General features: G+C 43.9%; 1 protein-coding gene across 5 annotated transcripts; it reads left to right on the forward strand.

The window, feature by feature from the left end:
• Nucleotides 1–59: 59 nt before the first annotated feature.
• Nucleotides 60–26,709, forward strand: NUP188 (nucleoporin 188). 5 transcript variants are annotated; one of them, XM_046901783.1, is made up of 45 exons: nucleotides 60–417; nucleotides 1,903–1,957; nucleotides 2,541–2,614; nucleotides 3,211–3,295; nucleotides 3,912–3,992; nucleotides 4,478–4,522; nucleotides 5,033–5,125; nucleotides 5,267–5,386; nucleotides 5,822–6,033; nucleotides 6,797–6,911; nucleotides 7,428–7,628; nucleotides 8,363–8,452; nucleotides 8,989–9,054; nucleotides 9,587–9,706; nucleotides 9,852–9,978; nucleotides 10,094–10,249; nucleotides 10,559–10,685; nucleotides 11,181–11,268; nucleotides 11,354–11,430; nucleotides 11,598–11,712; nucleotides 12,023–12,143; nucleotides 12,370–12,436; nucleotides 12,876–13,004; nucleotides 13,945–14,078; nucleotides 14,412–14,518; nucleotides 14,733–14,939; nucleotides 15,558–15,727; nucleotides 15,952–16,021; nucleotides 16,653–16,720; nucleotides 17,325–17,520; nucleotides 18,013–18,090; nucleotides 18,419–18,504; nucleotides 18,909–19,054; nucleotides 19,849–19,935; nucleotides 20,220–20,401; nucleotides 20,742–20,942; nucleotides 21,618–21,710; nucleotides 21,918–22,076; nucleotides 22,861–22,998; nucleotides 23,184–23,258; nucleotides 23,940–24,149; nucleotides 24,870–25,001; nucleotides 25,124–25,194; nucleotides 25,522–25,651; nucleotides 25,855–26,709. In XM_046901783.1, exons 1-45 carry the CDS (start codon nucleotides 392–394, stop codon nucleotides 26,023–26,025), a joined length of 5,301 nt encoding a protein of 1,766 aa, XP_046757739.1. In that variant the 5' UTR covers nucleotides 60–391; the 3' UTR covers nucleotides 26,026–26,709. The 5 variants fall into 5 exon arrangements, with proteins under 5 accessions (XP_046757739.1, XP_015134969.2, XP_015134970.2 ...); XM_015279483.4 differs by having other exon boundaries at nucleotides 60–118; XM_015279484.4 differs by having other exon boundaries at nucleotides 60–118; nucleotides 19,849–19,902.
• Nucleotides 26,710–27,316: the final 607 nt, after the last annotated feature.

Below are 27,316 nucleotides of genomic sequence, written 5' to 3' on the forward strand. Positions count from 1 at the left end.
GGAGGGGGGAGCGGAGGCGGAGCGGCCGCACCACGTGACGCCGGCGGAGCGCTGCGCTCGGCGCCGCGGGTCACGTGAGAGGGGCAGCGAAGATGGCGGCGGGCGGGCTGTGCGCGAGGTGCGGGGATGCGGCGGCGGTTGCTGCGGCGGGAATGGAGAGCGGGGGCGGGGGGCGCCGTCCCTCGTTGTGAGCGCGCTCCCTCCGCGGGGCACGGGCGACAAGGAGACCGGCGGAGAGGGGCTGTGGGGGGTGGGGGGAGCGGACAGGGGAGAGTTAACGGCCGCGGGGCCCGCGCCGCTCTGACCCCGCCTCCCGCGCTCGGCCTGGCCCCGCCCCGTCCTTCGGTTGAGGGGCCCTGAGGGACCCGCAGCTCCGTGTGACTCCTGCGGGATGCCTCCGGCCCACGGGGCGCCTCGGTTCGTGGGGAGCACGCGCGGTTTGCTGAGGAAATCCCCTCGTCGGCCGCCTCAGCAGGCGGAGCTGCCGCTCGGTGGGCTCCTCCCGCGCCTCGGGGTTTCCGTGCCCTCAGGGCGGCAGCGAGCCCTGTGCGGAGGGTGGCATTTCGGCCTCGCTTCTTGGAGGGCTCTTCGCCGAAGGGAACCGGCAGCCACGTGGGAGCTGTAGGAAGGAAGCCCTGTTTTTTGGGACGAGCCCCTTCGGATCGCTGTTTTCGTTCCCTTTTGGTCATTTCTTGTGTCACTTTCAGGCTCCGTTTGGCCCTAGGTGTCTGCGTTGTGTTAAAGCAAAGCTCACACCCCCAGCGGGGCCAAGAACAGCCCTGTTCCCTATGGGCGCACCAGGAGAGCTTTCCTACCATCGCTCTCCCACGGTCTAATTGACCCCAGCAGAAGTTAGGGAAGAATGAAGTGCAAGGTTGGCTCTGTTCTGCAAAGCCTTTTGTTTCTTGGTAAGATTTGATGTCCTTTCCACACCCGTTGGGCTGCAGAGGCTCCACCCGCACAGTCGGCGAGGTGTGCAGCTCCCACACAGCAAGGTGCTCCTGCGGAGGAGTTTGGAGGTAGAAATTGGTTGATAGGTGCATTGGAAATAGCAGCTTCCATAAGCCATTTGGATGGCACCGGGTGTTACAGGTGACTGTTGCTTCCACAGTAGGTTATTTTGATGATGCTAGCCTAACATAAGTTATTGAGTGTTCTTTTTAAACTACCTTTGTGTGGGGAGTTGTGGCGTTTTCACTCCTGATTCGTATTCTGTTGCTGACAAGTGGTCAGCTTTACGTTTGCTGAGTTGCTCTTCTTGGCACGCGTGCTTCTGCAGAGCTGTTGCAGGGAGACTCATCGTTGCAGGTGCACGTGCTGGGGTGAGGGGTCTGTAGCTCCTTCCAGCACAGCTTGGCTTTCCTACAAATTTCTCAGGAAGCAGGAAGAAACAAGCAGCTCAGGTGATGTTCTGAAGAGCTGAGGCTAGTGGAACTTCCCCTTTGGGGACGTGTTGTGTTTCTTCCCTTCACCTGGCTTTGGATTCCTCTTTGAGTGAAGGTAGAAACCGTTAAAGAATTTGTTTGGAGGACAGCATCAGATGAAACCCAATAAAATACCACCCTGCTCCTTGTTTAGGTTTTGTTTTACTAATCCCAAGCTTTCAATTAACAAGATCAGATTGAGTTTGTAAGCTGATATAAACTCACATCAAAGAGGTATCACGTTCATAAGTTTTGTTCTAGCAGCTGTCACCCTCTTGGTTTTCCATGTGTTCTTCCAGCGTGTCTGAAATTGCTCAGCTAAAAACGAGTGTCCTTTAAATCATTTTTCTTTTACTTTATATTGCAGTACGACCTGTTCTGAAAAAATAATTGTAAGTCTGAAAAGGTGTGTGTGAAATAGAAGCCTGAAATGGTGTTAGTTATTAAAACAGTCTCCACGTTTTCCCTTTGTTTACAGGAGCAGCAGAGAATTGTGGACAATTCTCCTGGGCAGATCAGCTTTAAGAGAACCAGTAAGTCCATGCCTTGATAAGCCCATTTACCTGTCACTTAATGGGCTCCATGGCCAAATACATCATTTGTACATCTGTTTGAATACTAGTTGTGCTGCTTTTTCCTTTTCCTCATTGTGATTTTTGTTGCTCTTTCTCTGTTCTTCCACTCCTCACTTACAGCTGCTTCATCAACTTCTGCCTGGAAGGGAGTATGTGAAAAGGTGGTTCCCTTTTAGGAGTGGACAGAAGTGCTGCATTCTAAACTGACTGCTTTAGGGTATATGTGAGTGGTACAGCCCGCTTCTGAATTTTCTGGGATGGAGCCCCTGCATTCAGGAATGTGCCCAGAGGATGGAAATGTGGCAGTATCAGAACCTAGACCAGCACCTTCTCTTTCCTCTCCTTTCCTAACACTAGGCAAGGCAGCAAGCTTTCTCATACAGTACTTACCTTGAATCAGTCTGAATCACAGATGCTGTCGTTTGCCTTGTGTTGTTCCTGTCTCTGTGATGGTGGAATTTCTTTGCTTCACTTAAACAAATCTGCTACTTGACTGGAGATGCTGAGGAATCTGTTCAGTAGTATTTGGTTCTTTTTTTAGGCACAGATTGCATCAGAACTGAACAAGCACTGGCAGAGATTGTTAGAAGGGCTTTCATACTACAAACCTCCAAGGTATGGTAATTGTCTGATTATAGAAATTAACCTCTAAAATGGAATGTAATAATAAGTAGAGAAGCATATTGAATATTTCTCTCTGATTTTCTAAAAATAGATCTTTACTCTCTTGCATGACTTGAGATTTTTGGAGAGGAGCAACAATGGGAAGTGCTTAATCCAGGCTACATTCTAGGGCATAAAATACAGGCCAGAAAGAAATAATAGTAGCTTCTGCTGTCATTACCAATGTTGGAAAACTCTTAACCCTTCCTTACCTCTGCTCAGCTGTGGTGCCGAAGTGCAAGTATGCACTCTGCAGTGAAGTGGCTCCTCTTCACAGTTGGTCATGTCAGCAAGAAAACTAGATTCCTTCACTGGAAAGGACAGAGTGAATGCAGCCTGTGTTTATTATACTAATAAAGTAGCGAACAATGTTGAGTATTATCTGGTAGGAAAATTGCTGATTGTTGTTGTATGACATATTGAAAGGCCACTGAGAGCAAACAAGTGTTCAGCTTAAACTGATAAAATTGAGAACTTGCAAATTAAGCCTCTTGAGTTCATTCCTTGGGGTTGCTGCGTTTTTAATGATGACTGTTTTTTTCTTTTAGTACAACTTCAGCAGAGAAGATAAAAGCTGACAAAGATGTAGCTGCTCCACTAAAAGAGTTGGGTCTGAGGGTCAGCAAGTTTTTGGTGAGTGAAGCTGCTTTTCTCATTATTTTTTTTCATCCTTGCATTTTCTTGATGCTGAGGAGAGACAAATTTCTTTCAGTTCAAAGTAATTTAAATGAGGTTATGAATACCCATAGGGTCTCTACATCAAAATTTCCTGAAGTTATTAGTGACTGTGTGAAGTGGTTTGTTTTTCCTGGTTTACATCCCCTCCTGCTTTTCAGAAGCAGTCCTCTTTGGTCTCGGGTTCTTTCAAGACATCTGAAGTTGCTCAGCTAAAAATCAGTGTCCCTTAAAGTAGTAGCCACATTTGAAAATACTCTTTACCTGCAAGGTTATGTTCCTTGTGATTCCCCTTTGGGAGTGAGAGTTAGGTGACTGGTGGCAGTACCTTTGTTTAAATGACTATGATGTTCCTTTGCTGAGGTTTTAACTGGCTGCACCTAAGTGACATCAAAGCTTGTGTATTTTGCTTTCAATGGGAGTGCTGACTGAAACAAGCATCGTCCTGAAAAGCAAAAATTTTCTATTATTGTTTATTCTGAAGAGAAATTCTACCTGAAATATTTGGAGAGAATCTTTAATGAATTCAGTTACCTTTTGTTCATTTCAGAGCATCTCTCTCTTTTCTTTTCAGGGTCTGGATGAAGAGCAGAGCGTGCAGTTGTTACAGTGTTATCTTCAGGAAGATTACAGAGGAACAAGGGACTCTCTGAAGGTCCTTAGCTCCCATTTATTTCCTATTCACTATGCATCTGTCCACGATACCAGTAATCTGTTGATGAACATGATCATATGCAGCCCCACTGCATTCTGAATTGGAAAAGACTGTAGTTTGTGTTCTCTGAACCTGCAGTGGCCAAGTACCACTGTACAGAAATGTGACAGCAGAAATTCAGGTCTAACTTCCTGGTCCTCTTCCTGCTTGAATCTGTCTGCAAGGATTTAGCTCATCTCTGTCCCAGGAATACAGGAAACCTACAGATGTGTGAATTGAGGGTGGGTGGAGATGAAGAGCAAACATTTACAAATAAGTATTTTGGTTTTGTAGTTTTGGAAACTGTCTTTCAAAAGAAATGGAAAGAAAAATTTTCTCATTTCTTTTAGTTGTGGGTTGGTTTTTTGTTTTTGTTTTTTTTTTTGATGATATTTGTCAGTAGATGTTTCTGCAGTAGATAATTATTTTGTTATGTTTTCTTACAGACGGTTCTTCAGGATGAAAGACAGAGTCAGGCTCTGATGTTGAAGGTTAGTCATTTTCATTTATATTTTCTATTGAAAACATCTGAGAATGAACGTTTTGTGTTTGGAAAGCCTTGGGATGGTGGAGATTTTAGGATTAATGTCAGGGAGTTCAGCTGTCAGCTGAATGGTTCCACATTTTCCAAAGCCTGCAGGTTTATATGTTTCTGTCTGAAGGGACAGCTCTGAAATGGAGGTTGATCATCACGCCTGGCAGAGATTACTAAAAATGGAAGATTGTCTCTTATTTTTGCCTTTCTTTTCCAAGTTTTATTGAATAGCATAATTATAGACATGTCCCACAAACATGTTTTATTGAATTCTGTTAATTAAATTTTCGGGTTTTTTTTATTATTTTTTTTAATTTTTTAGATAACTTAAAACTGCTTAGTTGAAATTCCATTTGTAGCAGTGTTTGAGCACTATGTATTCTGGTGCTGAAGGCACTGGAAGAGGAAAGTGAATGGGAATCAAACACAATACCAAACTGATACCGGTGACGTTATGTATTCACAGCTTGCTGATTATTACTATGAAGAGAGGATCTGCATTCTGCGCTGTGTCCTCCATCTGCTCACTTACTTTCAGGATGAAAGGCACCCTTACACAGTGAGTACAGGAACCTTTTCCTGGATGTCATTGAAATAAGCTAAATATGTAAGTTGTGTACTAATTATCCACCTGTGATTGCAAAAAACCACACAAGAATGCATATGGAAGTTCATTTATTTGTTTGTTTGCTTGTTTAAGGCACAGTACTTCCAGTGTGTTGAAAAGCTGGACAAGGAACTAGTTCCCAATTACCGTAAACAGTTTGAAGAACTGTACAAAGCAGAAGCTCCTACATGGGAAACACATGGAAATCTGATGGTACTTTTCTTTTCCATGGTCTTCTGTAGAACTTACCAAGTTTATCTATCTAACTTAGAAAGTCTTTCCTTATATATAGTGTGTTGAAAAGTCTGTGTGCAGATGTAGCCTAAAGTGATGGTTCTCTTGGTCCAAGAAACCTAACCATTGTTTTCTCTTTAGTTGAGTGCACTTTTGCTCAGAACCAAAGCAAGCTGTTTGAAACACATTCTTCCTTGTAAGCAATCTGTTGATAACCCTCAGCTGACAGATCAATTCATGTAACTCTTCATAGTCTCTCTGTGTCAGTACGCTGTATTTGCAGTGGCTTTTCTTGTTATTAATGCCAACCACTGACTACGCAAACATTGAAATAGCTCAGCCCCTCTTGGTTTCTGGTTGCTTTGTCTGATCTCTGAGCTTTGATGCATGATGGTGGGACTTCTCCTTGTGCAGACAGAACGTCAGGTTTCCCGTTGGTTTGTGCAATGCCTCCGTGAGCAGTCCATGCTCCTGGAAGTCATCTTCCTCTACTATGCATACTTTGAAATGGCACCTGATGAGCTTCTGGCATTTGCGAAGTTGTTCAAGGAGCAGGGATTTGGCACTAGACAAACCAACAGGCATTTGGTAGATGAGAGCATGGATCACCTGGTGGATCGTATTGGGTAAGTAACATGTATATTTGTGCAGTGAGTACAGAACAGTGCAGTTGTTTACCTCAGTTAAAAAAAAAAAAAAGGGAAAAAGTGCTTATATTTCTTTCTTCTCTCTCTCAAAATCACCACTTTAAAACCACCACTCTGAAAATCAAGCTGAACTAATTATGACGAAGGCTGAATGTCTTTTCATTGGACATTTGTGGCAAAATGAAGATGTGACTGCAAAGCAGAGGGGCATCCAGATGCCAGCTTTAACTGTCCTAAGAATAGCAACAAAGACAGTGCCGTTTATTCTTAGATGGTCTACTTGTAAAGTGAAACTGCATCTTCACAGTTCTGTACAGTGAACTGAATCGCCTTAGTACGAGCTGTGGGTCTGCTTATGATGTCTTTGTTTTGCTGTGTGGGACATAGCTTAGGCTGCATCCTGAAGGAATGAGTCTTGGTGGGTGGCATGGAGTTAAAAAGGTAGAAGAGCTGTCTTCCTATTTCAGTGAAGATTTGTTTGTTTGTTTGTTCAATGGTAGTTTTGAAGATTTTAATCTGTTCTGTGCTTAGCATTTCAAGACAAAATTTGGATTACCTGCTGCTGATTTACATGATTTCTTATTTCCTCAAAGAGCAGCTGAACCAATGCAAACTGAATGTTGTTCTTTGACTGCTTATCGTTCTTTTTAAATTAGAAACCAACCAAACAAAAACAACAACTGAATTCTGAAACAAAATGTCTCACCTACTTGATTTTTTTTTTCCTCTTTCCTGCTTGCAGCTACTTTAGTGCTCTTATTCTGGTGGAAGGCATGGAAATTGACTCTCTCCATGAGCGAGCTTTGGATGATAGGACAGAGGAGCACAAGTTAGCCAATAATTCACATATCCACCAGGTAAAGTGCCGGCGGGGTAACCCCACATCCAGCCTGACAGCGTAAAACTTCTTCTGGTTATCCAAGCAGTGCTGTTAGAAGATTATATATATAAAGTTCTCACTTCTGTTTGCTGACCAAATGTAAGAGCTAGCATCTGTGTAACGTGACGGGACAAATAAGAAGGAAATTAATTCTTCTCCCACTTATTTACTTGATTATCTTGGGCCTTTCTTTAAGGAAAGGTGTATGCAAAGAGATGGGCAATGTGAGCTTTAAAAATCTTCTGTTTCACTCACTGAGAATAGTGTCAGGGCTTTTAGGACAGAGAACTGAGGTTAGAAGAACACAAAGTCATTAAAACATGCACAAAGCCAGACCAGGACTGCAGATGCATGGTTTGATCCGTTGGATGTTTGAAGTAATTGTCTGTAATAGGAAGATGAGTGTTAGCAGAAAGTTGCCATCAGCAATATGCTTACTGAGTATTTTCTGCTTCCGTGGGATCTCAGTTGTATTTCTCTTATCTCTGTGCAGGAAATGGACAATCAGCTGCTGCAGTTAGGAGATGTCTCACATCACGCTCCAGTGCTTTTGGCCTGGGCTCTGCTCCGTCATACCATAAATCCTGAGGAGTCAGCCAATGTTATCAGGAGAATGGGCAGCACTGCTATCCAGCTCAATGTGTTCCAGTACTTGACAAAGCTTCTGAAATCACTTAGCAGTGGGGGCAAGAATGTGAGTTTCTTAGTATCATATGTAAGCTCTTGAAGGCTTTTAACTACTAATGATGTAAAGATGTGGTGGGTAGTGGACAATTTTGAATCAGAGTGATTGCAAGCTAAAGCTGATTTGAACCATAGCATGTAATAAAGCGTGTTTTATCATCTCACATTCTTTCAGTGAAGAGCAGAAATCAATCTGGTACTAAACAGATTTTTATGCCCAAAGAATGAAAAAAAAAACCCACAACTGAACAAAAACAAACAAAAAACCTTTTGTAAATAGGAGTATTGTACCTCATTTGATCAGAACAGACTGCATCTAATCACATTTGTTGATTTGCCTCCACGGGTATTCTTGCTGTTGTAGTACTAGCTGATTTAATTCTGCACTCTTCTCCGGATACGGTTTCATTATGCAATACAGTATGTGAGAGCCATCACCTTGGTGGGCAGAAACCAATGAAAACAAATGTTCTGATTTCTCTGAACTCTGAATGATTCTTTTTTGATGTTTTGAAGGCGTTCCTCATGATAGTAGTAGTAGCAGTGAATGATTTCTCAGTTCAGTGAAACTTTTCGTGTTATATGTGGCTTAACTGATGCCTGCTTGTTGTATTGTAGCAAGGATACATGACAGAGGCAGTTACTCAGAGGTGTGCAGTTTGTAACGGAGTCTAAGTGCTGTTACACTATGTTCTATAGCTTATAATCTTTCCTGTATTGCTCTTCTGTATTCTTTCTTTGCAGTGTACTGCCAGCACAGCTTGTATGTGCATTTATGGGCTTCTTTCCTTTGTCCTGACATCACTGGAATTGCATACGTTGGGCAATCAGCAAGTAAGCATCCAATGCTCATTGCATCTGTTAGCTAATTTGAAGTAGCCTGTCATAACTGATACTAATTACTTCTGTTAAGTTGTAATCTTCCATATGAAACAGCAAAATTTGTGTTTTCAGTAGATTTAAAAGTGTGGTTTACACTATGCACATTTAGCAAGTACCACTGCAGATTGGCTGAGTAACAGTGAAATGCAGCCTATCTTGAACTTGAAGTCCTATGGATTTGAAACTATTTGTCGATGTTTTATTTCCAAAGCAATGGAAGTAATACATATGCAGTTTTTAAGTTTGAGGGGACATGATATAGTCCTTTGTAAATGGAGGGGACATGTTTGTCCTGGCCAGGCCATCTCTTGATAAGAAGCATGGCTTTAGATTGGCTTTGTAGGGGGGGTGTCCTTCTCTTTTGACTAGAAGTAGTTCTATCTTAGCTGGTAAGCATTAAATGTTAGGAATGTGACAAAATCTGTTTCTGATGAGAACTCTCTGTGTAAAGTAATGTTTTATTTTGTTTTTCCTCTCTTCCTCTGAAGGATATAATCGATGCAGCATGTGAAGTTCTGGCAGCTTCCAGCATTCCTCAGCTCTTCTGGAAGACAGTGAGTGTGCTGGCAATTTCTTTGACCTACCTTGCTTATAACCAAAACCTGATTAAAAAGATTCCCTTTTAGGAAAAGAGCAGACTGATCATATTTAGTTAGCAAGTTGCTAGGAGGCCCTGAGTAGCCAGTGTTAATTTGTAGCTATCTTATATTTATGTTTGCCCTTTCCTGCCTTTTAGGTCCATCCTTGGCTTTACTCTTGAAGGATACTGGAACAAGTTGTAATATAGGTGATAGTTTAAAACAGGGCTGGGATTGCAAGGACTGAACTAACTGCTGGCAAAAGCATTGTGCTTATTTTTTTGTTGTTACAGAATTAGGATGATATGTAATGCATTAGTCTTACTTCCTGCCTTATACTTGCACACTACCTCATGCTTTAGTCTGTGCAAGGACTGGAGTGGTACTTCTGTGCATGATTAATGTCCAGTGTATGACTTGAAAAGGAGCTATATCCTTATGCTATACTGAGACTATTTTAGCAATTCTTTTTAGCAGCAAGACATTTGTTTTCTGTTTCCATCACCAGGAACCGACTGCAGGTCTGGGTATTATCCTGGACAGTGTATGTGGGATGTTCCCCCATCTTCTTACTCCTCTCCTTCAGCTGCTCCAGGCTCTTGTGTCAGATAAATCTACTGCAAAAAAGGTACAAGATCTCTTTTGGTGCTTGGGAGATTATTTATTTCAAGATAGGGGTAGCATGCTCTGTGGTAATGGTAATGATGTGGTTGTTTAATTTTTAAGAGGGTCTGTCTCTTTGGCTGTGTTTTTTAAGCTCTCTTTCTGTGCAGGTGTACAGTTTCCTGGATAAAATGTCCTTCTACATTGAACTCTACAAGCATAAACCTCCTGATGTGATCTCTCATGAAGATGGCACCCTGTGGCGAAGGCAGGCTCCAAAGCTCCTCTATCCTCTTGGTAAGGAAACTGCATTGTATCTTTTCTTATTCAAGTGCTTTGGGGAATTTAATTGTTTACCTGGCTTCTAACTTGTGGGGAGATTGATGGATTTACTTGCTTCTTCACTATTTAGGACTAGGTCAAACAAATTTGCGGATACCTCAGGGAACAGTGGGCCAAGTGATGCTGGATGATCGAGCTTATTTAGTACGATGGGAGTACTCCTACAGCAGCTGGACACTGTTTACCTGTGAGATTGAAATGCTGCTCCATGTTGTATCCACAGCAGGTGAGAGAGGCAGGGAGTGTAAGAGAGAATAAAGTAATTGACTGTTGTTATCAACTTTAAGTTAACGGTAGGATTGAGCAGCTCTGAGTACTTCTGAAAGAGCTTGGGATAGTCACCCAAAAACCAGTTTGTTTTTGTTATTGCTGTTGGTTTTGGTTTGGGGTCTTAGTTGTGGTAATTCACTGCAAAAGGCTGATAGCCTAATGAGATAAGCCTGGGGATATTCTGGAAGATGAATGTGCATTGTTTTAAGCTTGATAACTGCTGATGCGTGATTTATGCATTCTAATGCTAGTTTTATTTACGTAGATGTGATTCAGCATTGCCAGAGGGTCAAGCCAATCATTGATCTGGTTCATAAAGTCATCAGCACTGATGTATCCGTAGCAGATTGCCTTTTGCCAATCACGTCACGAATCTACATGCTGCTGCAGAGGTGAGTCACTGACCAGCATGGAGTCACTAACAGCAGAGGTACCTGAGAAGATATAATGAGCTGAAAGAGTGGTCACTTACCCATTTTACCAAAAGATTTGAGAAGTGTGTCTCAGTGGTTGAACTCCCCACGGCTGATGTTCAGTAAGGACTATTCTGGCTACAGAATGCTTTGATGCAGCAGAACAATCCCTCCTTCACTTCTTTCTTGGATGTTGTGCAAGTTCCAAGTGATAAAACAGTTGCACGTATTAACTCTCCCTCCAGCCATCTGCTGGTTAATCACTATTCACTGTGACAGCCTGTTGTCTGATGAGCCTTGCCTTGTGCAGTAAATTGATCTGATTCAAGGGAGAGGGAGAGTTGGCAAGGCTAGACTGGCAGCGTGGACTCTGGTGTCTGTGCTGGAGTGTAGATTTGATGCTTTGGATCAAACAATAGCATATAGGCTAGATCACAGATGGCAGTGCATTTTATGTGTATTTGTCTTTCCCAGGCTGACAACTGTAATCTCTCCCCCTATGGACGTTATTGCTTCTTGTGTCAATTGTTTGACAGTACTGGCTGCACGGATGCCAGCCAAGGTGAGGACCCTTTGGTTTTCTAGGTTTGAAAACTAGTACATAGACATGTGAGTGAGAGATAATATCTCTACTTGTTCTCATGCAGGTTTGGACTGACCTTCACCATACAGGCTTCTTACCATTCGTTGCTAATCCAGTATCCAGTATGAATCACATGATTAGGTATTGTTGTTTTTTTTTTTTTTTCCCTGCCTGAATTGTTCATAATTTGTCATAAGACCTTTCTGCCTCTTTGAAATCTAAGCTTTATGGAATCTGTGCATCTGGCATTTCTCACTCATGTCGAAGTTGTACTATTTGTACAGTGAATCCCCTTGCTTGTTTCACAGTGCAGAGGGAATGAATGCTGGGGGCTATGGGAACCTGCTGATGAGTATAGAGCAGCCTCAAGGCGAGTACAGCGTTACCATCTCCTTCCTGAACCTCATCACAACTCTGGTCCGGGTGAGTGCTTCTGGAGTGGTCATTATGTGAAGTCAGCTGAGAAAGTGAAATACAGCAGTGCCTGACATCCTCTGTGCAGTGTGTCTCTGAGTAATCAGTCATTGGTTGGCACTCTTTATGTGCTGCTGTTTTGTGCTTTCTCTGATTCTTTCAAAAAACTGCTCTGATCTACAAGAGAATAGAAATAGAAAGTCTATGTCACCATGTTCAGTGCTTTTCTCACACTTAAAGACACATGGCTGATCTTCCTATGAAAGACTTAATGGCTCTTAAACCAGAAGGGGAAAAATAACATTTCTGTTTCTTCTAGGGACAACTTGGTAGCACCCAGAGCCAAGGGCTTGTGCCCTGCATTGTGTTTGTCCTGAAGGAGATGTTACCAAATTACCACAAATGGCGTTACAACTCTCATGGAGTGAGGGAGAAAATTGGTAAGGGCATTGAGAGGGTAGACAGGTGAGGTCGAAAAGGTTCGCCTGTCTTGGGGAGAATGCATAAATTTTTCCCATTTATTAATCAGATCTTTTCTGGCAGACATTTAGGATTTGCTTTGTGCATCTGCTAATTTTGCTAGATGCTGAGATTTGGTTGAAAATATTAGGGACTGGGTAACAGGTCTTCCTGAGAACTGAGCGGTCCATTTCGTCTGTGTTTCAGGATGCCTCATTCTACAATTGATTCATGCAATACTGAATTTATGCCCTGAAATGGATCCTCGCAGTAGGTAAGATGGGTGATGGATGTCAGGTCTGGTATGGCCTGGTTTACAGTGTAGCAGGACTCTGTTGCTATCTTTTTGTTTCAGTTTTTGAAAGAAAGTTACCTGGAGTTAACTGGCCTGCTTATGTAGTGCTGGTTTCAGTGTTTTTCTGCATTAATGAGAACAGGAAGGGTAGAAAAATGTTAGAGACAAAGCAAAGCGTGTTGGTTTTTAGAATATCTGATGAAGAAGGGGAAAACAGCATATGTGTTCAATGGGGCAGACTGCCACCCACTTTCCTATTTCATATACCCACTCTGAAGGAAGTAGAAGGAAGAATGAAGTGGGGGCTAGTGGACATGTAGAAATGCTAACATTGCTTTGTGGTTGTTTCATAAGTGGTGGGGGGAAAGTACTATGAGTGATCTTAACGATGATGTTCTGTGGTGTTTGTGTCCCCCAGCAATGCCCCCAGCCTTCAGTCCTTGTGCATCTTCAGCCTGGCCAACACTGAAGCAGGGCAAGCTGTCATTAACATCATGGGAATCGGTGTTGACACTATTGACATGGTAATGGCCTCCCAGTCGAGTAGGTGAGTCATGTGCTTCATCTCAGAAGTGTGAGGAGAAAAACAACGGGTAATATTTGAAGCGTAGCTTTAACATGATTGCACTTATTTGGGGACCTGTGGCAGCCTGCCTTGTATATTCCAGAGGAACAAGCCTTCTTTGTTATGGATCCATATGTAATTTTTGCTGTACACTCTCCACTTCATGCTATTGCTTTAGTTTTCTGCTTTGCTTGGTGTTCATGATGTGTGGTGTGTTGGTGGGTGCTCCATTGCTTTAACTTTGCTAGCAGTTACTTTTTTAAAATAATGTATTCACTTGAATTTAATTTCTAAGACTGGATAGAGGGAATTAGAACCAAGAGGATTATAAGCCAAAGTTAGAATTTTCCTTGACACGTGGCCAGCCAAACTTGCCAGGAGGTTGTTTTTGAGAAAGTCTGCTATTCCTTTCTTTTAGAATGTCTGGAAGGGAATCCAGACTTGTTACAGAGAAAGCAATACCTGTGTGAAAATCCTTTTTGACTTTCATGTCTCTCCAGAATGTTTATCTTGTAAGGAAAACCTTAGGAAAATATTGGATTTAGAGTCAGTTTAGTCTCGTCATCTATTGTGGATGCATTTATAATTTCTTTAAGATTGGCTCATGCAAATGTTTCTCCCTCTGTCTTAATGCATTTAGAATCTTTCTCCTAAAGAGGGGGAGAAAAGTGACAATAGACTGTCAGACTATTTTCCTTTTTTGTTTGAGGCTGAGAATTGAGGGCTGAGTAGACAATATACTTTGTGGCTGTGTGGGGGTTTGTGTTTCAGCAGCTGTTAGGTGGTGATGTGACACTCGGAGTGAAAATGTGTTATAACCTCTGACTGACAGAGCGCAGAATTTCATCTTTGAATGTTGTGTGGATAATAAATGTCAGTTGTCAACACAGTCACTTACTTTGCTTTCTTTTTTGACACACAGTGATGAGTCGCAAGGCCAAGGCCAGCTGCTGATACAAACTGTGAAGCTGGCGTTCTCAGTCACCAATAATGTCATACGATTGAAACCCCCCTCTAGTGTGGTATCTCCACTAGAACAGGCACTTACTCAGCATGGTATGTATTCCTCCATGGGGACAGCCTGGGAAGCTGTGTTTTTTTTGTTACTTAGAAACAGTCGGTGTGTGTCTCACCACAGAGAGTATGTCAGTTATTGAAATGTCCAAAATATGCTTTCTAGTGATAGGAGAAGGCTAATTCTCCCTCCTGTAAGGCATTCTAGCAGGTGATAACCCTGTTCATGGCAGAGGGGTTGGATCTAGGTGATCTTTAGGGTCCCATCATGCTTCATTTTTTTGGAGGGCTTACCTAATTCTCACCTTCTGCTATGGAAGGCATTCTTTATGAAATAGCTGCTCTTATCTTTGATTTTGACTGTGTTCCCTTCAGGTGCTCATGGAAACAATCTTATTGCGGTCTTGGCCAAATACATCTACCACAAGCATGACCCTGCACTCCCACGCCTGGCCATCCAGCTGCTCAAGAGACTGGCTACGGTAGGATGGGGCTCACACAAGAGCTTTGCTTCTTCCTTTGTGCCTGATTCCACTGCTGAAATTTGTTCAAAATAGTTTCTTCAGACTCGTTTGTATCAGGGAGGTTAAAGCAAGTCGGCTGAAGGCAGTGTGGACTGAAAGCTATTTGTATTAGAGAAGTGGTGTTCTGTAGAATTTGGTTATCCTGGCTTCTGATGTTACTTTCCTTTTGCAGGTTGCTCCCATGTCTGTTTATGCCTGTCTTGGTAGTGATGCTGCTGCCATCCGCGACGCCTTCCTCACCCGCCTGCAGAGCAAGATTGAGGACATGCGTATTAAGGTCATGATACTGGAATTCCTCACAGTTGCAGTAGAGACACAGCCTGGGCTCATTGAGCTCTTCCTGAACTTGGAAGTGAAGGATGGCAGTGATGGCTCAAAGGTAGAACGGCTGACGTTTGCCTGGAGATTCACCACTCTTCTGTTGTAATGTCCCCGTGTCTTACGGCACAGATTTCTTTAGCCTGATAGGTTTTATGTGCAACTCTCTGTGCCTGATGTAAAGGTGAATGCAGAACATGTTTGCAGTGAATGCTTATGCTGTGGTCTCAGCTTCACTTTTTCTTACAGCTGAAAAGGAGCTGTCCTCGATTTTCATAAGAACATCTCTACTGAGTCAGAGCAATGATAGCGAAGATCCTTGTGACCTTACTCTCCTGGCTCTGACAATGGCCGTTCTGTGGGAATACACTGTATAACAGTATCAGTTTCTCACAGTACCTGTTCACTACTGCTTTGCAGTTGGAGGTCTTCTTGAACTGGGACCTTTTTGAAGGCATTTGGTCTTATGAAGTCTTAGCTTAGCTCACTTTTTCTACCTCTAAAACACTTTTCCCCTCTTGTGTTACGCATTCTTTGTAGTTACTTATGAGTACATATCTACATCACGTAGTCAAGATTAACTCTTCTGTTCAAGAGGAATTGAGGGCATTCTGCTGTAATACACGTCTCTGCAGTGGTTTGGTGGGGGCATAACCTCTCTCATTTCCTTTTGCTTTAGGAGTTCAGTCTGGGGGAGTGGAGTTGCCTCCAAGTAGTCTTAGAGCTGATAGACTCCAAACAACAGGAGAGGTACTGGTGTCCTCCCCTCCTGCACCGTGCTGCCATCGCCTTCCTGCACGCCTTGTGGCAGGACCGCCGAGATAGCGCCATGCTAGTTCTGAGGACAAAGTGAGTGTGCTGTGTGTGCATTTGGAACTTGATCTGTCCCTTGGGAAAAGATGAAAAGCCAATGTGTGCATGTTCAGAAGCAAATATACATTCTTCACTTTCTTTTGTGCAAGGCTATATAATCATGTATTTACAGAAGAATACTTTTGGTGGAATTTGGAATGGACAGAATGCTGCTAGGCATGAGGGAGATAACTGATACTACTTCTGTATCTATCTTTTAGGCCAAAGTTTTGGGAAAATTTGACTAATCCACTCTTTGGGACTCTTCCTCCGCCTTCAGAGACGTCAGAGGTGAGTTACATCAGGGCAAAACGGAGGCAGCTTTGTACTTCTCAGATGGGTTTCTAAGTGTGTGTGGCTGCTGTTTGTGCTTTTGGCTTTCTAAAAAGCGGTATGACTAAGTGGTTTCAACAGAGGCAGGAGCTGAAGCATATACTTGAGCTCTTTGCAGAGAATGGCTATACAGTAGTGGATCTTCAGAAATTCTCTGCCCTTTTTTCACATGTGAAATCAAAATAGATGTTATCTGGCATCTGTGTTTACATTGTCTGGAAGATGTGCTGTACGTAGTGCACCTGTACTGTGTATGCTGTCTGACTCCTTGTTTTTAGGCACAGCTTGGGCTGGCTAGTGTCAGGGAGGAATCAGTGAGGTTTTTTGCATTCTTCCTTTCTGTGGGTGTTTTCCCCTTCGTTATGAAAGTCCTGTGCCCTCACTCAGTTTGACTGCCACTTTGAATCCAGTATTCCTTCCTTGTCATTGTCAGTCTCTGTCAAATGACATAGCTATTGCTATCATGGGAGAAACAAGTCTGCCAAACCGGATTATCAGTTACTGTGAGCGGGTGGGTAAGGTTAAATTAGAGTTCCACTCACTCTGCAGAGCAAGGTGCTCAAATTTTGCTTTCATCTTGTCTTTGTAGCTCAGTGTCTTGGATACCTGTGCCTTAATCATGAAAATCATCTGCTTGGAGATCTACTATGTTGTCAAGTGAGTCTTTGGCAGTCTCTCCTTCATCCCACTACTAAAGTCTGAACTGTGTGTGTGTTAGTTCTGATAGACCACACAGGCTTTCAGGAAATAAATACATGTAATCCTGTGAAAACGTGGGGGGAACAGTGACATATATACAGTCTTTGTAAGATCACTTTATGCAGTGGGTGATTGCAGGAAATTCAAATGTATGTATGTGATCTGTTTCTGTATCCCATAGGTGAGAATGCTGATTTTTCCTTGTATCCTGCAATCAGAATATACCATATTTAATAGAAGAAGTTGTGAAATAAGCAAAGTGCATAGTGATTGCTGAATAACATGTTAATCGTTTTTTGAACATAACTGCTCTTTAATACAATGAATAGTCAGGATTAACTAAAATCTCCATTAAAAAACAAAACAAATTGTAGATTTTCTTCAGGGATCATCTTTTCTCCTTCAATGTGATGCAAAAAGTGGGATTCCCTGCACAGGTCTAATCTGTGGAATACCCTTCACTTGCAAGCCGTGCCCTTGGCTTTCCTACCTGAGTCTCAGAAGGAGTGTATTCTCTGACCAAAGAATAAATGAAGATATCTTCTCCTCCTTATTTGGTCAGGGGCTCCCTGGATCAGTCCCTGAAAGACACGCTGAAGAATTTCTCCACCAAAAAGCGCTTTGCTTATTGGTCAGAATACGTGAAATCACTGGCATATTATGTGGCAGAGACAGAGGGCAGTAGCTGTGCCTCCATGACAGAATATCAGATGCTCATCTCAGCCTGGCGGATGCTGCTCATTATATCCACTAGCCATGTAAGAGCTACCCTTGTGGGTTTTTTCTCTTTATCTCTCGTGATAATCTGATATTAACACTTTGAATAATGCAGTGTCAACTTCTCAGGGATTAGCTACACCATAGTGAAAATCCATTGTTTATTTCCTTTCAGTTATTACATATATGCACTTAGAACACAAGTTGGCACAAGCATGGTGTAGGCTTAGGTAGTTAGTGTTTTGTCTGTCTGAGCATGGGGGAGCGGTATACAATTTTTATAGCAATTTGAAGTAATTGTATAGTCCTGAAGCGATTTTGCTTAGTGAAGTGAATGGCCCAGCAGGGAAATTAGCCATTGCCAACTTCGTTAACTGCTCATATACTTCAGTGATCTCTGCAAAATTGTATCGTTGAGTGGATGCAAAATTTGGCGAATTCTTCAAGTAACAGAGCAGAAGGCTGATGCTAGAGAGGAAAAGAGGGTGTATCTTTTGTTGTGTTTGATGGAGCTTTGCTTTTGTGGATCTTAGGCGGATATAATGCATCTCACTGATCCTGCAGTTCATCAGCAATTGTTTCTGGATGTGCTAAATGGAACCAAGGCTTTGGTAGGTGCAAGTTCCTCTAAGTTCTTGAATTTCCCAATTGCTCATCTCATGTGTACAGTGAGGAGCTCTCTTTCTGCAGCTGCTTGCCATCGTAGGTTTTCTTTTTTTCTTTTAGATCCTGTGAAGTTGGGCTGAATCACAGTCTTTCTCTTGAGCTTCTTATTCATCTGTTTAATGTGTGTTATTTTTGATGTAACTGGGTGGCCCTGCAGAGGGCTCTGGTTCCCCCCTTGGTGCCAGCTGGTGGTGGTGCTTGGGCTGAGCATTTCTTGCATTGCACCTGTGCACTGACTGTTACACCTGTAACTCTTGTGATGTTTCTTCTTAGCTTCTAGTTCCCATGTCGGTATCTTGTCTGCAGCTGGGCTCTATGCTGTGTACCCTTCTTCTCATCCTGCTGAAGCAGTGGAAGAGGTAGGTATTTTGCATGTATGTTTAATGATCACCGCTGAACATAAGAACTCAGGAGAGTATGTTTGAGTGTTTTGCCTTAGTGATTTGGAGAGAAATCTGATGCCTTATAATGAAGTTTTCTTTTGAGATGGCAGATGTCTGTAGTTTGTTGCTGAAAGATCTTAGAGCAATACATACATGCTTTGACTTTCTGCTTTCTGGTGAAAAGTGTATGAAAAAAGCTTTTGTGATAGCAAGCCCTGCATTTGCACTGTGCTGTGGCATGTCCTTAGGGAGGCTGAGGCAGTGACTTGTCCAAGTTGCATTGGAAGAACCTAAACCAATGATGCACACAGCTCAGTCGAGCCAGTATATTTACTGAGGGATCTTGTCTGATCTGAAGAGCTCTTCCTTTTCGTTGTCAGCGAGTTGGGTTCTGTGGATAAAATCATAAACTCCTTGACGCAGATTCTGGAGGGAGTACTACAGGCAGATCAGCAGATGATGGAGAAAACCAAAGCCAAAGTGTTCTCAGCTCTTATCACTGTGCTGCAGATGAAGGAGATGAAAGGTGAGATTCTGTATGTACAAACATCAAGAGCAGTGCTGCCATGGCTGAATGCACGATTAACACTACCGTGTTTCCAGCATGAAAATGTGTACGATGTTAGCTGTAGTACAAGATGTAGAATATAGCTGCTAGATTCTGGGACACCTCCACTGTTTAAGCTTTGTTTTAACTAGCTTTGGGAGAGATGAGGTGTACTGGTTCACCTCAGGCATATTGTTCACAGTGTGCATGTCTTCTTGTCTTGTCTTTTCCCAACAAGAACCCCTATGTTTGATCAGTTGGATGGAAATGAAAGTAGAGTTTTGGAGTGTTTTTGAAGACAGCTCTGTGGATATGGGAGGGATACCCCAGTACTGCTGTGTCACCCAGTGACCTTAGGTTGTGACATTACTTTCTACAGATAACAAATGACACAAACCCAAGGAGGGCATGTTTTGTTAAACAAAACAAAAAACCCAACACAGTGACTTTGTTACTTCAGTCCTTTGCAGGACTGTTTACACTGTAGTAGCATTTAACACAATGGAATCTAGGCAGTATTTTTCTGTGCTGTGCAACTAAGATACAAAGGCACTGTGGCGTTGAGGAGTGTCTCAGTTTACCTGATCCGAGTGCAGTTCCTGTCCCACTGCGTGGCCCTGCAAGCCTTTGTTGTTCAGAAGATAAACAAAGTGGAGAATTATTACTATTTTTTAACATTTGCATTTGGCGATGAATTTGAATTTGTAGTCATGGCAGTAGAAGGTGGTGCAGTTTGTTGTGATGGTTTTCATGAGAATGTGGTGTTTATACAGCTCATGGACAGCAGGCTGCATCCATGGACTGGTGCCAGCAATCTGGAGAAATGGGTAGGCAGTGCTGTTGGGAGCAGCTACAGAATGGTCAGTCCATAGCAGTGCTTGCTTTCTGCTTTGAAATGTAATCATCTGATAATGACTTCTTGGGAAAATTATGTTTTATATGATTCAGATGGTGATCTTGTAACTTATTATATCCCTCTAGCCTTATTCATCTAACTTGGTTACAATTCCTCACATTCTATCTTTTGGGCTCTGCAATAAAAACAGTAATATTAACTCCAAGGAGTGTATCCCAGTGATATTACCAGTTAGACCTAAGTACAGGGTCGGTGTGCTAACTGTTGTCTGTTCCGTGTGTGTCGCAGTGAATGAGATCCCTCAGTACTCCCAGCTGGTGCTGAGTGTGTGTGAAACTCTCCAGGATGAGGTCATTGCACTCTTTGATCAGACTCGACACAGCCTGACCTTGGGGGATGCCACAGATGACAAGGACAGCATGGAAACAGATGATGCCTCCCGAGTTAAACACAAGGACCAGCGAGATGGGGTAAAGGGCCAAAAAGATCTGTGTATGTTGGGGACCCCCTCTCCTGCCTGCTGCCTCCAAAGGAAGCTTTGGCACTTCTTGCATGGGAATTGCTCCATGGTATTTCGGCGTATGTCAGCCTGGGAAGTTGGGTGTTGCTGTCTCTCTTTCAGATCTGTCCTAAGAAACATTGTCACAATTTATATGAGAGCCAGGAAGTACATAGAGTATAATGTGACACCAGCCAACTTAATTTGTGATTCTGAGAATGAGTGAACTTCAGATCATCACATGAAATGCTTTCAAGATTGATTTCTTTCTTTGCATACATGTCAAGCATATGCCCTGTTCTCCCTTCCAGGTTTGTGTTTTGGGTCTGCATCTCGCAAAAGAGCTCTGTGAAGTTGATGATGATGGAGACTACTGGCTGCAGATTACTAGGAAAGTCCCTGTGCTTCCTACCATCTTTACTGCTTTGGAGATCAGCCTGAGAGTTAAACAAAACCTTCACTTCACAGAGGCCTCGTTACATCTGCTGCTGACCTTAGCAAGGACGCAGCAGGTGAGAGATGCAGAGAAAAGAAAGCATATAGCTATACATTTTTAATAGGCTCCGTGTATCTCATTATTGTGCCTCTGATGCAGCTGCACAGTGATCTGTAGATAAAGGGGTTGTTAGAAGCTGGCAAGCAGTAGGTCCTGTCTTTACGCCTCCCTATTTTGCCTGCTTCTTCTTTTTAATGGGATGTCTCAGACAGAAGATCTGAGGCAGCCAGAGCAGACCTGTAATTTAGAACAGGCACTTTCACTGAATGTGTTCTTCTGCAATGCAGATTATTCAGCCTGTTTAAAACAGTATTAAGTGTTGGAACCTGGTTTCTCATTACTTGTGGTAAAGCATTACTTATCTATTACATATTCAACTTAGTGTAGGGCTTTAAGTGAAATGAAGGCCATTCCAAAGCTAGCTCTTCTCAAAGATTAGGTATTTACCATACCAGCTGATGTGGAAGTGGAATTCACAGTACAGCTGTGCAGGTTAGATTTTATTGCAAGAACAGTGTTGCTTTTCTTGCTGCTAATTTTTTAGCAATATGGAAGTATGTGCAACAAAGGTTCTCTGAAAGGGTGGTGGCAGTGCAAGGGACAGATAAAGGTAATGCTGAAGGAGCCTCTTCAGTCTTAGACCAGCGAGAAGCCTGCGGATTTTAATGGTAGTTTGTTCTGTGCCTTGTAGGGAGCAGCAGCAGTGGCTGGGGCTGGTGTCTCACAGAGTGTCTGCCTGCCCCTCCTGAGCGTGTACCAGCTCAGCACTAATGGAGCCATTCAGGTGGGTGCTGCTTCCTTTTGGGTGGCAGTGTGCCACGAGAGCTTGCTGTGCCCTGCCTTGCAGGCTGTGGCTGGAGAAGAACCCTTTGGGTTGGGGGACAGCAATCTCCTGTCGGACCTGGAGACTTGAAAACGATGTGAAGGGTTTGTGGTGTGTGCCACGCTGGGCAGTGGTGTAAAGAAGTCGTTTGTTTTTGTATCTGTGCAGACATCTGCTTCGTCTCGGAAGTCTCAGGATGCTCCCTCTTGGCCTGGGGTCTATCGCCTCTCCATGTCTCTGATGGAGCGTCTTCTCAAGACACTCCGATACAACTTTTTGACAGAAGCATTGGACTTTGTTGGTGTCCATCAAGAAAGGATTCTTCAGGTATGTCACATACCTCCTCTGCGATGGCTTACTTGGCTTCTGTGTTGCAGTAGCAGTGGGAATTTGTCAGTGACTGTAGAAGCGTTGAAAAGACACAGCTGCTGTCTCAGAAAGATTTATAGTAGAATAATTTAGAAGTGGGAGAAGGCAGGATGCCTACAATCCATGAGGTCAGGCAGGGATGGTTTGGTTGTTAGGATAGTTGTTAGAGCTGGGCAGTCACCATCTTTTGTCTCGTTCACTCTTGGGGTTATAACATTGCTACAGGTGTGTAATACACTAACAGCACAGTAGCAGAATCAAGGGTTTGGTGGGATCTTACTTGGTGATTATCTGCTTTGAAAAGAAGAGTGTAAGAGCTCTTCTTAGAGATGACTTCAGCCCTGCCTTGCTCTACTAATGAAAATGCTGTGGCCAGGGTTCAATCGCAATTCAGGCTGGCACGTTTTCAGGTCCTACAATACTGAAATAGCTGCATTGGGCAGTTTGTGTCAGTGTGCTGAAGAGTTCTGTTTGTACGTAGGAGCTGAATGACCTGTTCAGAAGCAGGCTCCTTAGACAAGCAGCTGTCTCTTCATACAGCAGCACAGCTTATGAAATGCATTGACCTCTGATTAAGAACGTAAAGTGCTCTGAGTCTCTGCCCCATGTGCTGTGCAACTACTTTCATGAATGCATTGTTTGCCCTTAAGGGCAGATCTCTGCTTTTTTTCTTCTAGAGAAGAGTGGACTTACTTTGTGCTTTAGCTCTCAAAGTCCTGATTTACTTCTCTCTGCTTTCCAGTGCCTGAATGCAGTACGGACAGTACAGAGCTTGGCTTGTCTGGAGGAGGCTGATCACACTGTTGGCTTCATTCTCCAGCTCTCCAATTTCACAAAGGAGTGGCATTTCCACCTGCCACAGCTTATGAGGGACATGCAGGTAGGAGTCAGGATACTGCTGTAAATAACACATTGTGTTGGAATGCAGGAAGTTGGATGTGGTAAGAGAAAGTGGCGCTACATTTGTTTTTATTACTCCTCTTTATGCTCTTTCCTTTATGTCATGCTGTTCTGCCTGGATGGCCTTTGATCTTTGAAGAGATTTCTCCCTTACCTTTATTTCAGGTGAACCTGTGTTACCTGTGTCAGGCCTGTACCTCCCTGCTGCACAGCCGCAAAATGCTCCAGCACTACCTGCAGGTGAGGATGGGGACCCTAAGGCTAAAAGCTGGGAGGATTGTGTACTCATGCTCCATGCTGAAAGGCAAATGCTCAGTATCCAGGCTCTGTTCCCAGTGGTGATTACCAGCAATCATCAGTAGCTAGGATTTGCAGCTTTCCGCAGCAAAAATGTCTTCAGATAGTAGTTGAGACTAAAAGCTCTGGACTGTGAAAGGCCAGACCTTGAGGAAGAGCAGCTTGTGCTTGAGTGCTGCTATTATCATTTTAGAGCTGCCTACAAAGCAGCAAGGAAGCTGCACTGCTGTAGTGCTCTCCAGGGCCGTTAAGACACTACTGACCTGGTGTCCTTAATCTGGTTTAATTTGTTTAAGAGATACAGCTCTTGTTCTTGGAGAATCGTTTGTTGAACATGAGGTAGAGATAATGCATTGCTACTGATGTGCTGTTTCAGCATGGCTGAGGCTTGCTGTGTTGATTAGAAGTTCCTTTTCTGGAATGTGAAACCCAAAGATCCTCTGCAGCTGCTTTCCTAGAATGCAGAACCTCCCCTGCTGTGCGCTAACTGTAGGTTCTCACGCTTCTAGTAGGTGACAGTTTGTGTGCTTTATTTCCTCCTTTTTGCTTGTAGCAGTTTTCCCTGAAAGCATCATTCTTAATGCAAAACAATCACAAATGTATCTAAGACGCTTTTCTCTACAGACAAAAAATGGTGACTCCCTTCCGTCAAGTGTGACTCCACGAGTGCAGCGTAATCCCCAGGCCTCCTCCAAACACCCCAGCCCTGAGTCAGAGGCAGCAGAGCAGAAAGCACTGCTTATGGTGCAGTACAGCCTCTTAAAAATCCTCAGCAAATCTCTTGCTGCGCTGCGCCACTTCACCCCCGACGTCTGCCAGATACTCCTCGATCAGGTAAGAGATGTTGCTCCCTGAACAGGGAGGTTTCTATCGTCCCAGGTGACGTTCTGGGTCTACGAAGAGAAGCACAGCCCATCCTGCTTGAGCCAGTGACCCTGCTGTACATCTGTCTGCTGTTCTGCTGCACAAAGCAGGAATTCCCCTCAGTTCTCAGGCACTGATCTGAGAAGAAAGGTTGGCTGAGCTGTGGTGTGATTGCACAGCACTGTATGTGCAGCCTTACTGGAGCAGAGCCAGCTATGTTTGTGTCCTCAGCCTGTCGGTCTTCAGAAAAGATACTCTCTTGTTCTCCCATGTAGGTGTGACCCTGTGGCCTCGTCTCCAAGTTAAGCCAAGCAGGGTTTAATCCTTGAGTCTGGCAATGTCCTGCTGCTTTCTTTGGGATAGTTACTTCCTTGTGCCCATAGGTTACATTTGCCTGGGCTTTTGAAAACAGTCTGGAAGCAGTCATTGCTTTAGCTTGCTGCTCAGCTGCACAGCCTGAGAATTGTAAGGCTCTGCTCACTCATGTGAACAGAGTACAGCCTCCATGTGCAGAACTGTGCAGAGTGCTCTTTGCTGTTCCAGCTGCATAACAGATTGTGGAAATGACCTCAGTGCTTCAAGTTCTCCATACAAAAACCATGCTATAGGGACTAGATATGTCTATTACTATTGACAGTAGCATGCTCATGTCCTCAGAGGTCACGCAGTCCTCTTTGCTTTTCTCCACAGTCACTGGACCTTGCTGAGTACAACGTGCTCTTTGTCTTGAGTTTCACCACACCAGCCTTTGATTCGGATGTCGCACCTTCCTTTGGGACCCTCCTTGCCACAGTCAATGTGGCCCTCAACATGCTGGGAGAGGTAATAGCCATCTCTGTTTGGGAAAGCACAGCTCTTGCAGTCATCTCAGGGAACTTATTCAATTAATATTTTGAAGAGTAGCTTCTGTATGTGCTGTGTCCAATAGCTGTCTTTTTTTTCAGTTGGATAAGAAGAAGGAACCTTTTCCTCAGGCTGCAGGGCTGAATATGCAAGAGGGAACCAAAACCCTCAAGTAAGTTTCTAGATCTTTTATTTAGCTGTGGCCAATTGCAGAACCCAGTGCTCCTCAGGTCAGAACTGAGATTTATAGGTATTAGGGTAGCTTCAGAACTTCTCACTCTGAACGACAAGAGTTCAGCTGCCTGTTAGAAGCTCTCCAAAGCATGCAGGGCAAGTGGGGGCTTCTGCTCTGTAGACAATAGCTTTTGTTGTCGTTGCCTGAGCCCAGTCTGAGCAGCAGCAGTGGTCCCTCCTATGTACTCTAGATGAAGTCCTTCTTAGGCTGTGTGATCTGAAACTGGGATATTCGGCTCCTGCTGATCTGCATTTCTTTGCACAGGTCTCTGCTCATGTTTACAATGGAAAACTGTTTCTACCTGCTCATCTCCCAGGCCGTGCGGTACTTGAGAGACCCAGCTGTGCATCCTCGCGATAAGCAGCGGATGAAACAGGAGCTCAGCTCTGAGCTGGTAAGCAGCTTGTACCATTCTTTCTCACTGTTCATTGTAAGTGTGTTTTGTGGGTAAAGGTCCCACATCTGCCTGGTACAGCCCATTCCCCTGCATGAGTTAACAGCCTTGGCTATCTGTTTCTGTGCCACCGGCACCTTGTTTTGGGAGGGTGAGGCATATGTGCTTGGAAGAAACTAACTCATCGTATCTTCTCATTTCAGAGTACGCTGCTTTCCAGCTTGTCTCGTTATTTCCGCCGTGGTGGTCCCTCCTCACCTGCCAGTGGGGTTCTTCCCTCTCCCCAGGGAAAGTCTGCCTCCAAACTGGGGCCTGAGGGGCAGGAGCCTTTGTTTCAGCTCGTTCAGGCCTTTGTCCGGCATGTGCAGAGATAGATGCTGTTCTGCCACAGCCTCTCTTTCCAGGACTTGCACCAGAACGATTCGTGTCCACCACAGAAAGCATCACCCTTGGCAGAGCTTGTAACGAGGACTGGGGCAGGGAGGGAGGCCTGGTCTGGGCAGCGATGGATACCGAGCTGTAACAGCAGCAGCGTGGTCCTGTTGAACTCTTGCAGCGCAGTGAATGTAAGGAGAGCTGCGAGGGGCTCCTCAGATTGACCAGTGCACAGCCTGCCTGCTCCATCTGCTAGAGCATCTTGGCTAGGTACAAGTGCTGAACAGTCAAAACCTTTATTTTTATAGCTTGTACCTCAGCTGGGGAAGCCCTGGCTGATGGAGAGAGAGGACAGACTCTCCTCTGGGCATTAACTCTGCTCTTAACACAAGGTGCAGTCTGCCTCTCCCTCCCAGTCAGAGTCCAGTTAAGGCACAACCTAGGGATCAGCCAGCAATTCAGAGACCATCTTTCTACTCCTATTTTTGTACTGAGTGGTTCAAGGCAAGATGGTGTATGTGTGCTCACGCCTCCCCTCCACCCTGCAGTCTGTGTGTTGTGTGTGTTTCTGAAGAGCAAGGCCTCACTCAAGGTTTTTAAGTCAAAATTCCATTGCTCTAGTCTTGCAATTTTTTTGTAACTGTGGCCTATTTATACTGATATTAAAACCTTTATAGACAGCAGCTGGGTTTGCGGTTTTGTATCCTGCAACACCACGCTCTGCATCTTCTGCATAGTTCTGTGTCAGTTGAGCTGAAGTAGTATCCAGCAGCAAGGTGAGTTGTGGCTTGTGAGTGACAGTGCAGGTACCATTTGAAGAGATAATATCAAAGGTTGATTCCTTTGGCTTTGCCACACCCCCCCTTTCTCTTACCGGCACCCTGGGGAGCTTGTTGGTTTCAAACAAGCACTGCTATGCCATACTCCTTAAGAACAATTCTTCTGCCAGGTTGCTCTGAGCACAGGTTCACAGTGCTGCTGGAGCAGGAGTTCCAGCCAGGACTTGGAGTTGGTTACAGTGATGTCCTGTCACGCTGTTGTCTCTCTCAAGCTGATCAGCAAACTTCCAAGGCTCAACATTTGATGGAGACAGAAAGAGAAGGTGAGTGCTTATTGCATAAAATAATCCCTGAAGTTCAGACTTCCTTGAGGCAACAAATCAAATGGAACTGTAGTTGTGAGCCACCAACCTGAAGCTCTGTCCTAAAGGAATCCTTGGTTGCTTTGCCAGTCAGAACCTTTTTAATGTTTATGGTTTTAAGAGAGACCAGAGTGATAGTATGGGATGGT

The sequence above is a fragment of the Gallus gallus genome, chromosome 17, assembly GCF_016699485.2.
Source record: "Gallus gallus isolate bGalGal1 chromosome 17, bGalGal1.mat.broiler.GRCg7b, whole genome shotgun sequence".
In the NCBI taxonomy this organism is placed as follows: Eukaryota; Metazoa; Chordata; class Aves; order Galliformes; family Phasianidae; genus Gallus; species Gallus gallus.